The sequence below is a fragment of the Lynx rufus genome, unplaced genomic scaffold (genome assembly GCF_022079265.1).
Source record: "Lynx rufus isolate CCGP_SWC_20201006 ecotype Redwood Valley unplaced genomic scaffold, mLynRuf1.p SCAF_7, whole genome shotgun sequence".
NCBI lineage: Eukaryota > Metazoa > Chordata > Mammalia > Carnivora > Felidae > Lynx > Lynx rufus.
In genome coordinates this window covers 21,291,945-21,304,568 of record NW_025814889.1, presented here as the reverse complement: position 1 = coordinate 21,304,568, position 12,624 = coordinate 21,291,945, and the positions used below count along the sequence as shown (strand labels likewise).

The following is a 12,624-nucleotide window of genomic DNA, read 5'->3' as shown; positions in this document are numbered from 1 at the left end:
TGAAAAAATTCTTAGGAACTATTGATTTTCCTCCATTTTCTCCCCCTCATACTTCCTGCTAAACATCTCCACTCTGACTTTCATCCTTATTGGTTCACCAAAATATTTCTAAGACCATCAACAGTGAACACCATGTTACTTATCACTTCTTGACATTTTAATCTCATTTCTAGAGAATTAAAATAACAAACAATGCTTGAAACTGTAGAAGCTTATGGCTTACTTGAATTGTCAGGCCTGCATCTTTCTGGATGAGTTTTTTATTGCTTTTTTTCATGATAGTTTGGGTATTAAAAATCCTTGGTGGGAGTGCCTGGGTGGCTCAGTCAGTTGAGCGACCGACTTCAGCTCAGGTCATGATCTCACAGCTGGAGAGTTCGAGCCCCACGTCGGGCTCTGTGCTGACAGCTTGGAGCCTGGAGCCTGCTTCAGATTCTGTGTCTCCCTCTCTCTCTGCCCCTAACCCACTCGCATTCTGTCTCTGTCTCTCTCAAAAATAATAAACATTAAAAAGAAAAATCCTTGGGATGTTGTTGTGGTTGTGGTAGTTGTTGCTTTGAAGGTTTTGTTTTGTTTTGTTTTGTTTTGTTTTGTTTTGTTTCACAGCTATATTCCTCTGAACTTCTCTGTAACAGCACTTAATGCATTGCGTTGTTTCTTGGGTTTACGTGTCTTCTTCAGTATGTTTACCATCATTTCCCGGGTTGCTCAAGCCCAAAACCTGGAACCATCTCCCACCTCCTCTCCTCTCACACCCCACATGCAATCCAGCAGCAAATCCTGTCATTTCTGCCTTCAACATGGCTACTTACTCAGGCCACCGGGCTGCATAGCTCATCGCTCCTCCGTAATAGCCTCCATATTGGTCTTCCAGTTTCCACTTTTCCCGTTGTAGCTGGAATGATCTTAATGCTTTTCGTTTCAAATATAAATGAGATGTCACTAATCCTCTACTTGTAACCCTCCAATGGATTCCCCTTTTTGCACATTAGGAAAACATCCAACCTCCTTAATATAGCGGAAAAGGCCGTGATCACCACCAGCCTCCCACCTTTAATCCCTATCTCCTGCTCCCTGCTTTCTAGTCTCCAGTCACATCAACCTTCTTGGCATTCCCCAAGTATACTAAGTAAGGTCTTAGTATGGCTACAGTGCTCTCTAGCTAGGGTGCTCTCTCCCAGATATTTGCATAGCAGACTTCCTCATTCCATTTGTCTTTCTTAAATGTGACCCCACTGAGAAAGCTTGCCCTGACCTGGATTCTATTTAAAGTAGCCCCATCCCTCCCCATCCTTATATCCTACTTTATTTTTCCCCATTGATCTTATTACTACCTGAATTATATTATTATTTGTTAATTGACTGCTTCCCCTAACTAGCATATAAGCTATGAACTTTGTTTTGCTCCCATGTATATGCCCAGGAGGTAGAAAAACACTTGTACGTGGCATTCACTCAATATTCGTCTAATAAGTGAATGAATTTCTTCAGTCAAAGGACTGTGTAATTTCTCTACCGCCATTACTTAGAATAAACCCAGGATGTGGAAATACTCAATAAATGTTTATAAAGAAGTGCATGAAAATACCTCTGGAAACTTCTGTTTTATGCTTGTGGCCTGAAAGGGCTTTAACCATGTACTGTCTCTTGATGTCAGAAAAGAAGGTTCTAAACCTGAGGTTCGTGGAGCCATCAATGGGCTTCAGGGATAGATCCTTCCACTAAAATTGTATGTAAAACTTTTGGTGGGCATTTTTGTGGGGAGGGAGTCCACAGTGACCATCCCACCCTCATAGGGCTCCCTGACCACACCCCTCCCAACCCTTGAGAATCACAGCCTTAAATCGTCTTTGCCGCCCACAACAGTTTCCCTGGCATTCTGCTGGCTGTCTTCTCTATCCACCCCCACTCAGGACAAAGTTCCCTTCCACTTCAGAACTTGCACTTCAGAGACCACTGATAGTTCAAGATTTTTAAAGCTGATTTTATAAGCATGTGAATAAATATGCTCTGTTAAAACATACTTATGTCACGATCTCCACACAGTGACTGCAGTTGTCAAAGGAGTACCTGAAAATATACTTAAACCGAACCCATCGTAAAGATTTGTAACCCTTCTTCAGTGGTGGAGAAAACACTTTGGTATTTTGACCTATCTTCTGGTCGTCATTAAGAAAAAGGTAATATGGGGTACAAGAAGCTTGAAGGGAAGGTTCAGACTGTGAGAGTTACAGTCTAAAGAGCTGTTAAAGGAGGAGAAATACCAATATTTGGCAGAGAGCGGAGAAAACTTGGCATGACATCTGTTTCTCCTACAGAGCCTACAGCATTATAGTAATTTTTTATTTAAAAAGGTGCTGAGAATCAAATGATAGCTAGAACAGAATGCCACACAACTAAATAAATAATACTGTGCTGTAATTACATAGCCCATCTGCTTTCCCGTGAGGAACTCACAGTCACTCACCAGCAAGCTGGTTGTGAAATTATAATTTCACGCTGTATACAAAACAAATGATGAACCAAAGTTATTTACAGAAAGGGTGAAATAAAGGGGAAGCATTTTGGCTAAACTCTGGATTTTAAGTTCAGTCATTAGCGCAGCCATAGTCTCACAGAGATACTTTTACATCTCTGTTAAGGACACAAGACCTTCTAGAACAATGCTGTCCAGCACAAACTTCAACACTGCAAATGTTCTGATTCTGCTTTGCCCAATATAGCAGTCACAAGCCGCATGTGGCCTTTGAGCACTTGAAGTGTAAGGTGACTGAGGTGCTGAATGTTTCGTTTTATTTTTAGTTGTTAATTTCAATTACTATGCCTTTAATCATCATTAATTTAAATTTAAATAACCGCAGGTGACTGGTGACTACTACATTAGGCCGGGCCTAAAAGAATACAAAGTTGTAAAGTTGAACTCAGTGAAAATAGATAAATCATGAGAGTCTCGTAATTTGTATGGTACCAAGAAGGGCAAAGAAAAGGCTTTTCTGATGGCTATTGGAGCGTGTTTGCTACATCATTGGTCTCAGATCAGGGGGAAACCAATTATACATGAAAAGAGAGACAGATGAACAGAAATGGACTGTCTCACTCTAGTAGGGACTTTTCGTAGAGAGCATCTAGACATCAGTTAAAATCCAGTAAAAAGTGTAAAGGTTAAAATGAAAACAGCTCAAATGGCCTCTAGGTTTCTTTACAACTTGAATTAAACTTTTAGAGCAAGGTAAGCAAGATTTTTTTAGAATACGGTTTTGTGCATGTTTCTTAATTTATACTAATTTTTCTTAAATCATGACTTTTTAAAATCTGTGATGTAGGAGAAACGTCGGAAAATTAATTCCCATGAAGCTTCATTTCTGAAATAAGTCCAAGCAGTTCTGGCGGCCCGTGACAACGCATTAAGGGTTGCATTCTGAGGTTGATGGGAGCGTCCGGGGAAGACAAGTCACTGGAGACATCCCACTCTTCCAAGGAACTGGGTTTGGTCACCCACGTGAGGAAGCAGATCCTGCTGTCGCCTGATGCTCTGACTCAACACTCAGCGAGCTTAGCTCCCCCCGTTTGCACCTAACTATGGACAGAAGGTGCAGAACCATTAACGTAAATACATAAACATTCAGTTAACTTGACAGTGAGATTCCAGAACCAGGTCACAGTCCCTTGTGAGTTTAGATACTGTGGATTTAGTCCGCTGAAACTCAGTTGCCTCTGAAATATGAAGAAAATAAAAGTTCCATGCTCATGAACTTGAAAACCTGACCATGAAGCATGAGGGCCACACTCCAGGCCACCAGGAACTTTAGTAGCCAGCTGGTCTTCCGCAGCTGATCTCCCTGACTCCTTTGACAATGCGCAAAACTTCTCAAGTTTTGTGGGATGATCAACAGTACCCTCAATTACATCACGAAGAATAACAACTTTGACCAAGTTCTCATCTATTGCCAAGCACTGTTCTAAGCATCTCATATTTACCTATCCTTGCCTCCCCACTGTGAATAGATATGAAGTGGTTGTTGTTATATCCTCACTGGAGTATACAGAGTTCGGGAACTTGGCCTCCAGATGGAGTGAGGATTCAGTCTCTGGCGGTATAATTCCAGAGCCTGGATCCTTAGTCCCTAAATATCTTGCCTTATAGTAAATATTGCCTTCTAAGGTTGTTTCTATTAGTAATTCTCTTATGCAATCATTCCATAGAAAGTTTTCCTTTTGTTAAAGCATCACAAACAACCTTTCAGCCAGACGTGGAAATGTTTAGGGAGGTAGATTATAGTTGCATCGGTCGTTCAAGCCGTTATCTTCCCCGGCCTCTAAGCATCTTCTTAGCTAGTGGTGGCTTTCACGAGAAGGAATGGAGGTCAATAAACCACACGGGCGTACATTAAATGTATGTTTTGACGATTCGAAAATTAAGAAAAGCAAGAGGAGCTTTTTGTTTTAACCATATAACTGAACATTCTTCTTTCTGTCCCCATTACCCATTTTAACTAGTATACAAAAGACTAATAGAAACACGAATCTTTGGAAATAAGAATCCAGTTGTTATTAGTTGGCACAGGAAAGTTAATTTTTTTTTCTTTTTAATTTTTTTTTTTTCAACGTGTATTTATTTTTGGGACAGAGAGAGACAGAGCATGAACGGGGGAGGGGCAGAGAGAGAGGGAGACACAGAATCGGAAACAGGCTCCAGGCTCTGAGCCATCAGCCCAGAGCCCGACGCGGGGCTCGAACTCACGGACCGCGAGATCGTGACCTGGCTGAAGTCGGACGCCCAACCGACTGCGCCACCCAGGCGCCCCGAAAGTTAATTTTTTAAAGCAGTTATACATCCATCTTTGAAATTTGGTTTTCTTTTATACTCTGTACAAGAACCCTTTCATAGACTTTGAAGAGGTATACTTTGGCACAAATGCCAAGTTCAGACAGTTGACATTGTGGTATACTGTTCTGAAGTATTTGAATTCACAAGATAGAAAGTGGTTACATAGTTTAACACTAATCTGCCAGCTTTATTAACATATAGTCAGAGTAAGAGAGTATGGAAGGACTAAGAGGAAAGGCCATGGTCAAGGCCCATTGGTAATTGTTATATACGTCCTTTTTTTTTTGGATCACTCTACTTTTTTAAAAAGCATAATTAACCTACGGTGTTATACTAGCTTATGGTGTGCAATGTAATGATTCAACAATTCTATCCATTTTTCAGTACTCATCACAGTAAGTATACTCTTTTTTAATGTTTATTTTTGAGAGAGAGAGAGAGAAAGTGGGAACAGGGGAGGGGCAGAAAGAGAGGGAGACACAGAATCTGAAGCAGGTTCCAGGCTCCAAGCTGTCAGCACAGAGCCCAGCACGGGGCTCGAACTCACGAACGTCAAGATCATGACCTGAGCCGAAGTCGGACGCTTAACTGAGTCACCCAGGGGCCCCACTATAAGTAGACTCTTAATCTCTCCCATTCCCCACCTATCTCCCCTCTGGCAACCACTAACTAGTTTGTTCCCTGTATTTAAAGTCTGTTTGTTGGGGCGCCTGGGTGGCGCAGTCGGTTGGGCGTCCGACTTCAGCCAGGTCGCGATCTCGCGGTCCGGGAGTTCGAGCCCCGCGTCGGGCTCTGGGCTGATGATGGCCCAGAGCCTGGAGCCTGCTTCCGATTCTGTGTCTCCCTCTCTCTTTGCCCCTCCCCCGTTCATGCTCTGTCTCTCTCTGTCCCAAAAATAAATAAACGTTGAAAAAAAAAAATAAAGTCTGTTTGTTGTTGTTGTTTATCTCTTTTTTTCCTTAAATTCCACTTTTGACTGAAATCAGGGTATTTATTTTTCTCTGACTTACTTCCTGTAGCATTATACCCTCTAGCTCCATCCATATTGTTGCAAACAGCAAGACCGCATCCTCTTTATGTCTAGGTAATATTCCATTGTATATATATATATATATACCACATCTTCTCTACCCATTCATCTATGGATGGATACTTAGTGCAATCCCTATCAAAATACCAACAACATATGTCACAGAACTAGAACAAATAATACTAAAATCTGTATGGAACCACACAATATCCCAAATAGCCAAAGCAACCTTGAGAAAGTAGAACAAAGCTGGAGGTATCGCAATCCCAGATTTCAAGATGTACTACAAAGCGGTCGTCATCAAAACAGTATGATTCTGGCACAGAAATAAGGCACATAGATCAATGGAACATAATAGAGAGCCCGGAAATAAACCCACGCTTACACGGTCACACAAACCATGAAACTGGACCACTTTCTTACACCGTACACAGAAATAAGCCCAAAATGGATGAAAAGACGCAACTATGAGACCTAAAAGCATAAAACTCCAAGAAGAAAACATAGACAGCAATTTCTTTGACATTGGCCACTACACATGCTTTGGCTGTCCCTAAGGCTCTCGTGAACTGAGAAACAAGAGCTAGTTTTCTGTTAACGCTAGGTTTAAAACTGTTTCTCAAGCCCTTGATTGTGCCCCCCAAGGACTGGAATACGGAGGACAACCCAGCAAAACATTACAAAATTATAGGAAGTGTATTAGACAAATATATCTATTGTTTAACGGTCCCTTAATTCTAATTTTAATCAGAAAATGTTTGTCATCAAGTACTGTGTTCATTAGTCCACTTTCCGGTAATAAGATGTCAATAATGATATTGACCGGGGAAAATGGCTGGCTCAGTCGGGGTTGTGAGTTCGAGCCCCATGCTGGGGGTAGGGATTACTTAAAAATAAAATCTTTTTTTAAAAATGCCATTTTGCAGCAAAAAGAGATAATTCAAACTTAAGTGGCAATGAAAAAAAAAAAAAAGAGAATTTGGAACATTTTAGGAGGATGTCCAAAAGAGAGCAACTGGAATGATGAAACTGTATCGTGAACCACAATGGCCATCTATCTCTGCAAAGTGTTCCTAGACCGGAGCAGACAGATGCTTCTCCTTCATCTCGTTTTATTTTTTTAAGTTTATTTCTTTTGAGAGAGAGAGTGCACAGAAGCAGTGGAGAGGGAGAGGGAGAGCGAGAATCCCAAGCCAGCTCCACAGTATCAGCACAAAGCCCGTCACAGGGCCAGATCTCAGGAACCGTGAGATCACAACCTGAGCCGAACTCAAGAGTCAGACGGTTAACCGACTGAGCCACCCAGGTGCCCCCAGACAGATACTTCTGGAGTCTTCGTTCCCAACTGTATTGAAGGATCAAACATAGGAAGTTACATAGGTGTGTGTCTGTGTGGGTCTGTGTATCAGAGTCGAAAGGAGACCCGCAATATTAGGGCTTATTTACTAGCGTTAACTATGTGCCAGGCACCGAGAACTGTGATGAGCTTTACTTCATTTTAATTCACACAACAACCAAAACGAGTTGGGCCTCACAATTCACTCTGAAGAAATTTCAAACAAGAACTGAAAGAACATGGCCACATTTGGCAACGCTGTGCCAAATAACACAGGTCATGAGACGCAGAGCTGGGACGTAGCTCACATTTGTAACCGCAAAGCTCCAGTGCTGTTGGAAAGACCTTGCACTAAGCCCAGCTTCCTTCAAACTATAAAATCCCTGTGAGTCTACTGACGGACCATAAACACTTTTTTTCAGTCACATTTTAGTTGAAGAAAATCACACCAAATGTCTGTTTCAAAATGAGTTTCTTTTCGCTCTTAAAGATTTTTCATCTCTTCATTTATTTTAATGTTTATTTATTTTTGAGGGAGCAGGGGAGGGGCAGACAGAGAGAGAGACACAGAATCCAAAACAGCCTCCAGGCTCCGAGCTGTCAGCACAGAGCCCGACGCGGGGCTCGAACTCGCGAACCGTGAGATCATGACCTGAGCCGAAGTCGGACGCTCAACTGCCTGAGCCACCCAGGTGCCCCTAAGATTTGATTTTTGAGTAATCTCTATACCCAACGTGGGGCTCGAATTCACAACCCCGAGATCCAGAGTCACATGCTCCACCGACTGAGCCAGGCAGGTGTCCCTCAAAATAAGTTTCTAATCTGAAAACTGTCCAAGTTCATTTTTTATTTTTAACATAATCTTTTGGTAATTCATAAACCTTAGAGAAATAAGATAAAAACATACTTTTAAACGAGAGACAGGGCTTTGTGTTTTAGGCAATGTATTACTCAAACATCTGGAACAGAAAAAGATGATGAACCCAGACTTTTCTCTCCATAGAACTGGAAAATACGAGCCTTCTGATGTTCAAATGGTCATTTCAGACAACCTCATATACAGAGCTAATAGCTATAGCATAAACTCCTAGTTATTTTTGAAAACGCACTTGGATGATTAACATAAACGAGGGACCAGCAAATATCAATTTAAAATATTTAAAAGAACAAACCAAAACTATTTGGTCATTAACTAGGCCCATAAACACGCCATCCGCATCCTGGAAAAGCTAATAATTACTCTCTAATTGTGCTGATTATGTAATGACAACGTTGTAAATGTTTGTTTATATAATGTTAGATTTCTCTAACTAATCTTATCATTAGTCAGACTTTGGACTTCTGCCAATGTGTACTCATGTATATGCTGGTACATGCCAAACAGTTGGAACAATTTATTTTTAAAACTGGTTGTTAACGTGCTACTAGTCTTAAAATCAGAAACTTACCACATCCTTAGGAGGGGGTTCCGCTTCCTTCTTTACCTTTTTACCCATTCTGGAAAAAGATGCAGTAATTAGTTAAAGTGTCATTTGTACCTTGTATATGCACAAATCTCTCAGTTACCTATGGATGCCCTTCGAAGGAGATTTATTTCCTCATTGAAATTTTACCTAAAAAAGAGATGATGTGATATAGGTAGAAATGGTCGTACCTGTACAAATATGTTACCTGCAGTCGTATTTCAAACGCCACAGTTTTTAAGGAACTTACTGTTAAGATTGTTGGGCATCAGTCCTGGCTTCCAGCTTGTAAGGAAGAGAACACATCCATGGCATAACTTTCACTTACATAACGGGAAACAGTTTACCATGCATATAGCTCACTGATGGGGTGCTTAGGAGACTAAATCCAATTTACTTTTGAGAGCTCCAAGAATGTTCTGCCACAAAGGGGTGGATTTTTGTCTGCTTTCCTGCACTGATCTATCCCAACAGTATCTGGTACATGGTAGGTATTCGATATGCATAAAAATCATTAACTCTGTTTTTCCTGGGAGTATGATTTTGTGACTGATACCCAAGACAAGGCAACTCCAAATGTATGTTGGTGTCATTTTCCCAGATAACCAAAAGTTTTCTCTAATATAATCCATAGCTCAATAAAAAAAAAAAGTAATTGAGAATCTGAAGAGATGTATTCTGGAGAAGTTGGGGTTACTGCTTACAAGACCTGTTTCTACCTGCCCTCGTATGTCCATAACTGTGCAGACAAAAAGTCAAAGGATTGGTACTGACAGCTGATAAACCACAGAGCAGTAACCCCATCTGGGTACAGAGGGCTTTGCAAGATGTTGGGGACTGTTAGAATAAATAACTCTAGAAACCTTTCGAGTTTTCTCCAATGAGAGGTTATGTTTGGCATTTGGGCAATCTCAGATGCTACAAACCTGTCTCAGGGAAATTAGTACAGTTTCCAGAAAATTCTGGGAAGTCAAAAATCTTTGGTGAGAATCTACAATGTCAGGATTGGTTCAGATGGTCTCTCAAGGGACAAAAGCAACTCTTAGCATTAGAGGCACTAACCAGAATTTATCACATGTTTTAAAACGCCACATGTTCATAGAAACTGCTAGGGGCTTCTGAAAGACATCCAGATCCCTCAGTTCAGGTCACATAAATTTCAAGATCTTTGAGGGTCCGGGCAAGCTGACACTGTGATGCCCTCCCTCACATCCAGTATCTTAAAACATTAAAATGTACCCACATTCCCCATTAAATACGATTTTCATCACATAAAGTTTTGAAATCAAGCATTTGAAATTATTCAGCAGGTTGTATGCCTCAAACTTCTTGCAAAATGAGAAAACTGTTCTCAAATATAATTTAATATTAAAACATTTACATTAATTTTTCAAGTTTCTTTTCAGATTTTAGAGGCAATACTTTTTTCAAAACTCAAACATCTTTCATAGGTGTTTGAAAAGCACACAGACCCTAGATTTTGTGTTTATGATATTCCAGGCAGATGGACAGAAACCATTCTGGACAAATGCAAATCTATCTTGCGATTAACCTCTAGGAAAAAGAAATTTTAGAGTGCTTCGTAATCGACTCCAAGGTAGAGCAGCCTTTGATTTACAGAAGAACTCCTTATGAATAATGTTTAAGAAGAACTGAATTATACTTGCATTAAATTACTGTACATCATCTGATTTTCACTCAGGAACTGATTTTTTTCCCATTTCAGGATAGTGGCTTTGAGTAACTGCATACTGAAGAGTACAGAGGTTAGAATTGCCTTAACACAGGACGACAGCAATGGAGTCGATCCCAGGCAGTACCGTAAAGTAGGAAGCATTTAGTTTGTGTTTTTATTACCAAATTGAGTATAGTAGTTAATGGGGGACAAAGTATTTAGCTGACATAGATCAGGGGCGATGAGCCTCAAAGATGACCGTAAGGTGTTTTTTTTTAACGTTGTAAATTCAACATTTCACTTAAAATCAACACGATACAACCACATTATCTTATGTTCGTTTATTCTTTAAAGATTTGTTTGCCTCTAAAGCTCCAGAGACGCCACATTAAGAAAACAAATCCTGGGGCGCCTGGGTGGCTCAGTCAGTTAAGCATCTGACTGTGGCTCAGGTCATGATCTCTCAAGTCTGTGGGTTCGAGAGAACCCGCATGGCCCTCTGTGCTGACAGCTCAGAGCCTGGAGCCTGCTCCGGATTTTGTGTCTCCCACTCTCCCTGCCCCTCCCCTGTTCACACTCCGTCTCTCTCTCCTTCAAAAATAAACAAACACTTTAAAAATTAAAAACAAAAAATCCCTTTGACTTTTTGAAGCACACCTGCTTTCCTTGACTATTTTACCACCCTTCCCAGTGATGTTTTCGATTGTGCTAAAATATACACACCATAAAATTTACCATTTTAACACTGCTTAACTGTATAGTTCTGTGTCTACTGTCCAGTTATACAGAATACATTTCATTACAGAAAATTTGGAAAACAAGGAAGGGCACATGGAATAAAAAAAAAAATCACTCAGGAATAAACTCAGGGAGATTAGCACTGTTTCAGGATAGTTCCTTTTTGTGTGTTTTCTATAGGGATTTTACCATGCTACATGGGTTTCGATCTCCTATTCTCAACTTCCTTTCCTGGAACCATTTGCCTACCATATTCTTCTTTTTTTTTTTTTTCTGATATAATTTATTGTCAAACTGGCTAACATACCGGCTGTACAGTGTGCTCTTGGTTTTGGGGGTAGATTCTCGTGCTTCATCACTTAGAGACAACACCCAGGGCTCATCCCCACAAGTGCCCTCCTTTCCTACTGCTTTCTTACAATAATGGACAGGTTCGTGAAATCTCTGTGTCCATTCATTGCCCCAATCATCTCCAGTGAATCAGCATATCATGTCATTTAAAATACTATTGTAAAATCCACTGTGTATCTAGACAGTCCCCTATTGTTGAACATTTGTTTCTCATTTCCTGAAATTATGGATAAAGCTGCAATGAACCTCCTTAGACATAAAATGTTCATCCACGTCCTCAACTGCTTCTTTAAGAGAAAGGCAAATAACTGGATGAAAAGGCATGAACTTCACCGCACTGAGCACAAAAACAAATCTGCTTTAAATGGGCACCTCCTCCGTCATTAGAAAGGAGCCACGCTTTCCCCCCACAAATTTGTCGACCGTTTGCACTTCTTTGTGAGCTTTCAGCCTGTGCGATCTTAAATGTTTTCTGAGGAGGAGCCTTATTTTAAAAACTGTGAAGGAAGGGGGAAGACTACAGCCAGTGGGGACTCGTTTCCTGAGTTGCTGGGAGGCACGGAACGGAATCTCAGACTCTCAGATCCCCTCTCGGGGCCTGTTTCGTCACCTGTTAAACGGAAGGAGGCCAGGATGCTTAGGAAACCCACCCGGATCCCCGGCTGATACTGGGCGCACAGGGCAGGGACCGACAACCCCCAACGAGGCATTCGTTCCGTCGGTTGTGTCCCAGAGGTCCCCACGCGCTGGGCACCTCCCCCTTGCCCCAATTCTGCGGGGACCTCGGCCCCGGGCCCCTCCAACCCGCGGGAGTAGCCGCGCAGCCGCACGCCCGCCTTTACCTGCCGGCGGATCCCGCCGAGCGGCGGCCCCTCGCGCCCGGAGAACCGCACCCGCCGCCGTCCGCGCGCGCCTCCGAGGCCACTGTTGCCCTTGGTTGCTAGGCGACACCGGCCGCGCCTGCGCGCGCCTCGGCCCTGAAAGCTCGCGCTGGGCTGCGCGCGCGCCCCCCGTCCCGCCTTGGGTAAGCGGTCTGCAGCGAAGGCACCTTGAGCTCCGAGTCCAGAGTTTTGCGCGGGGTGGACACGGGAACCCTGCTCTTCCTCACTGTCGCGGCCAGTCCGGGTGAACACTGGAAATCAGCCGGCAGTCCAGCCTCAGCCTCTGGCCCGCGGACCGGCTCTGGATTCGCGTACTCTGGGA

The 12,624-nt window shown here is 42.2% G+C and overlaps 1 protein-coding gene across 1 annotated transcript in view; it reads right to left on the bottom strand.

The window, feature by feature from the left end:
* Positions 1–12,329, bottom strand: part of ARMC3 (armadillo repeat containing 3) — a 100,530-nt gene extending 88,201 nt beyond the window's left edge. Inside the window, exons 1-2 of the mRNA XM_047067020.1 lie at positions 12,264–12,329; positions 8,643–8,691 (exon numbers count right to left, since the gene is read on the bottom strand). Coding sequence (XP_046922976.1) covers positions 8,643–8,690 — 48 coding nt within the window. The 5' untranslated portion in view covers position 8,691; positions 12,264–12,329. The remainder of the gene's footprint in view (positions 1–8,642; positions 8,692–12,263) is intronic.
* Between the last annotated feature and the right edge of the window lie 295 nt (positions 12,330–12,624).